At 38.5% G+C, this 4,590-nt stretch overlaps 1 protein-coding gene across 1 annotated transcript; it reads left to right on the forward strand.

Annotated features, from left to right (window-relative positions):
* Nucleotides 1–636: 636 nt before the first annotated feature.
* LOC133219247 (kinesin-like protein KIF20B) lies at nt 637–4,153 on the forward strand (the record flags this gene model as incomplete). The annotated part of the gene is made up of 5 exons (XM_061366424.1): nt 637–873; nt 2,310–2,453; nt 2,816–3,083; nt 3,826–3,887; nt 4,034–4,153. Coding segments are annotated over 5 exons (831 nt in total), but the record flags the coding sequence as incomplete, so codon positions are not given.
* Nucleotides 4,154–4,590: the final 437 nt, after the last annotated feature.

Here is a 4,590-nt window from a genome sequence, read left to right on the forward strand (position 1 = left end):
AATCTGTAATTCCTACAAAATGTCCAGCCTAACAAGACACTTGCTGTATTGGGAAGAAATTCTCTGAGAGCTAGGGAGACTTTTTTCTGTGGTCATGATATGCTCCCTCTTAGGAGCAATTCTAGCTGCCCATGTCCTACTGCCATCTTAATTTGAATATTGCTCACCTGAAATACTGATAAAATAGGTTGAGCACCAGAGTTTGAAAGGTCATCCCTGTGTCCATAGAGGTTTCAGGGGGCAGGTTGAGGGAGGTCCAGGCCTTTGGCATGTGGGCTTGTCTAAGCAGGTTAAGTACAATGTCAGAAGGAGCAGACTGTAGGGGTGATACAGCTATTTAAAAAATAGAATTTGTAGGATGACATTTATGTAATGCAACTAGAAACCCCAAGCATAGGAAAAATAAATATGTTGGTGTGTGGGTTGGCAACCCTCTTGGAGGTTGTTCAGCTTGTGAAACTTGGTGTTCCTAGGATCAAAAGAAGGGTTAGATTATAAAGTGACTTTTTGGTACCCTAGCTGGGAACTGGTCTAAGTAGTGACTCTGAACAGAGGATAGTCTCGGGAGGCCTATAGGAAAGTGCCAGTAAAGGTTTAATAAATTACTGGTGGCTTTGTTCTTTATTTTCTGGGTAGGTCTTTGTTCTGGATGCATCTGTTCTTCCTCAAGTTCAGTCATTTGGCCAGAAATCAGCAAAAGAATCATCACTACTTGACACTAAAATGCCAGTCCCAAGGAAAAGAACTACTATGCTATGGGATAGGAGCTTAGAAGATGTGATTGAAGATGATGAGGAACAGCACATGTCAAGAGAAGAAGCATTGCAGCAACATGAAGCTAATCAAGTTTGTATGGGAAAAGAAAACTATATGGTATGTGCTAAGGCTTCTTTAAGAATTAGTGTAGAATGGAGTCTTGAAGCAAAGCGGTGTTCTCATTTTCCCACCTCATGGTTTTTTGGTGGGTTGTTTTTTTTTTTTCTGATCACCATTCTACTTGAATATGGTCTTCAGATCTAAAAGTGGGATTACTCATGACTTAGTGCCTACTGTGGGAAAACTGTACAGACTGAGAAGTAAGAGTTGCAGATTTCTATTTCTCTCTTTTTGGTAACCCATGCAATAACCATGCACAGCAAGTAGTATTACTTGTTTTCTAGCAATAGAGAAGACTGTTCCTTTGTGTTCTATGTTCAGGAAAAATCTGAAAACTGTTCTGTAAGGAACAGCAATTTTGGTCAATTGTAGGGAAGACAAGAGTGAGGGAACAGGGGACTTGAGTGTTTTGTGGAGTTTTCATTATTATTGCCCCCAAATGAGGATCTGGAAAACAAGAACCAAATCCTATGGCGCTTAAGCCTGTGTTTTTAAGACAGCTTCCAGAATTCTTGTAATAAGCCTGTTGTTTGCTGATGCCTACTCTGTGTGAACTTATAAATTGCTGATAGTTCAATCTACTGATGAATCCTCCTGTTGTATGAATGAGCTAGTAAAAGAACTGTAAGAACTTTTGCCAGTTAAGTGTTGTAATGGTTGAGGAAAGGGGAAAGATGTCACTTGTGGGAAACTTTCTTTATTGAAAACTTATGGTAATTCTAGACACTGCTGAATCTCATAGAAGACTTGAAGGAGAAACTTATTGCTGAAAGGAATAACAACTGATGGAAATAAAAATTTGTGAAGAAGTCACAGAAGAATTTACCCAGTTTTTTGCTAAATGGGAAAGAGATTTCAAGTAAGAGAGCTTTAAGCAGTTTTGAAGTTACTGATTTAAAAAAAAAAAAGTAAAATTCACTTGTTTCTTAAACCTGTCTCTCAGCCGAAAGAAACCTTCCACCCTCTTCTGATAGACTTCCTGCATCTGTTAATACATCAGTTTTCTATTTGGACAATGGGTTCAGGAAAAATGTCTAATCTGTAAGTGGTGTTTGTTCCTTTAGAGCTTTCCCTACAAGAAAGGCTTTTTTTCATAGGATTTGTATTAAAAAGAGGGACACTTGCATATTCTTTAGTTACTGCAGTCTTGGGGATACTCCAGACAGATATTTTGACTTGAGAAGCTTCTAAAAAAGTTTAAGTGCTATCCATAATCTTTGAATATATTAGTCTGCCCTCATTCTTTGGGGGTGTGTGGCATGGGAAATATACTTGTATTCTGGTGTAGCAGCACTGTTTTGTGTATCATTCTATTGTGCTAAAATAAACAACTTTGTTTATAAGCAGCTGTACTAATAACTTCTTAGCATCTCATACTGGCTAGCTTTTATCTGACTATATTTTTCCTACTATACAGAGAGTGCCTTTCTCAGGAACGAGAACGGCTTGAAGAGGATACTGAAAGACGTCTGGAAATCTTCAAGGAACTTGTAAAGGATTATATTGAAAACACAGATGAAGGATATAAAGACAGGCCTGGCAGTGAGCAAGCTGAACCTCCTGGTACTTTTACCTTTGTACACCCCCTAACCTGTGCCCCAACATCTCTTCTAGTAACTATCCATTATGGCCATTATGTTTTGGGGATTAGAAGAGTGGTTTTGAAGATCATGTGCTGTGTAACTGTATTCTCAGCAAGATGTATTTATCCAATTTAATAGCAGTTGTTGAGACTTGGGTGGGTGTGCTTTTAGGCATCTTTGGGGTTTTCTGCATTCTCTGTTCTCTTGCTGTATTTAGTCAATGTTCTCCTCAGGTAAAAAAAATACCTGCTCTTACACTAAGTTTGGAGGGGATGTTTTTGTGGTGATGTGAAAGGGAATGTGATGGGTCATTAGATGTTTTCAAAAAAGAAAAATGGATATAAATTATCTTTCAGAATGAAAACCATAGCATTGGGCCTGGTGCCTACACTGATCTTGAGGGCGTTATTGCTTCTCTGCAGGATGATGTTGCGGATATCAAAAAGCAAGCAGAAGAAGCACACAAGTACATTGGGAACCTAGAGAAACAACAGAAAGCTATAGCTTGGCTTGAGAAAGAACTGGGAAAAACTACCACTGAGCTAACTAAGACCAAAGAAGAGCTGGCAATGAAAAGCAAGGAACTAATCAAAGCTGAAGGAGAGCTGGCAAAGAAAAGCAAGGGTGAGCTGGGTGTAACTGTGTGAAAGGCAAAAACAAGGAAGGACTGACTACTGACTATGCTCCACCCCTGGCGGTGTTCAAGGCCATGTTGGATGGAGCCTTGGGTGACACGGTTTAATGTGAGGTGTCCCTGCCCATGGCAGGGGGGTTGGAACTAGATGATCCTAAGGTCCTTTCCAACCCTAACTATTCTATGATTCTAAGTAGAGCAAATGATCCAGTTAAGCAGGATTTTGGAACCAAATCATATGTATCAAGGTGGTAACCAATTGTTTTATGTATGTTGAGGTTGAACAATTTCACAGGTCTTGGTTATTCCATTTTTAAGACTACTTAATTTTATCAATTGCAGGCTTCTGAATCGTGGGGTAAAACATAAAATTGAATCTTGATTTCATGATGTTGTAGTCCCGGCACTTTACATTTTGCTGATGCAGTGTTTCCAGGTACCCTGTGGAACATTCATAGAGGAAAAAGTAACAATACCTTTTAATACAATTTCACCAGAAGTCTCTTGGCATGATCTGTGTGTTATATGGGTTGCAAGGCTCAATTCTGTTAAAAAAAAAAAAAAACAAAAAAAACCCAAACAAACAACTAAGCAACTTCTGAAATGTCTTATATGTCAACATGGAAATAATCTATTCAAAAGCTACTGAGTTACCAGAAGACCTGGAAAAAATAGACTAATAAGTAAACTACATATTGACTGCTTATTTGATACAGACTTTTCTTGTTACAGACATTCAAACACAGATGATAAAATTAGCTGAGACGTCTGAGCAGCTTAAAGAAGCAGCTGAGGTAGCTTTCTCAAGGAGAAAAACTTGTGCAAAATGATGTGGTTTAATACAGTATTCCAATAGCTTAAAATTCCATTACAACTGATATTGCTTCCAAGTAGTTGAATGATTTAACACTGACTGAATTACTGTTCTTTCATTTCCAAGAAAATGAATACACAGAATGAAAGGACTGAAGTACTAATGGACACTGCGGAGCAAAAAGATGATGCTATTATGAGACTACAAGATTTGATATCCCTTTTTGAAGAAACCATAAAAGACTATGTAAGTCTTGGGCGTCTCAATTTTCCTTATACAAAGATCTAAATCTATCTTAATACTGGCTTAACCATTTCAGAAAATTGAATTTTTCTCTAAGGAATTGATGCTTGCTTGAATGGTAGCAGGTGAGTTGGCATTGAAAGGAATGTTACAGCAAAATGTGTGCGGGGGTGGGGGGTGTGGAGAAATGGAATTTTCAGAAGCAGTGATCTGGAGTTACTGGGCAACTGGAGATGAGACTTTGAAAAGGCACTCTAAGGAAAAGGGGGTGGGGGTGGGGAAACTAAACTCAAAGTGGGAGGACTTAAACAGTAGGAATAGAGGGATTATGTCACTGTCCTTACTTTTGCCTGACTGGAAGAGGAAGAAAAGGAGGTTTTGTTGCAGTAGAAAGTCAAATTTTATTTAAGTCAAAAAGTTAATAATGTGAGATTGCATAA

Source organism: Neopsephotus bourkii, unplaced genomic scaffold (assembly GCF_033783945.1).
Source record: "Neopsephotus bourkii isolate Nb327-2 ecotype Australia unplaced genomic scaffold, CSIRO-AGI_Nbou_v1 NB_1337, whole genome shotgun sequence".
NCBI classification, from domain to species: domain Eukaryota; kingdom Metazoa; phylum Chordata; class Aves; order Psittaciformes; family Psittacidae; genus Neopsephotus; species Neopsephotus bourkii.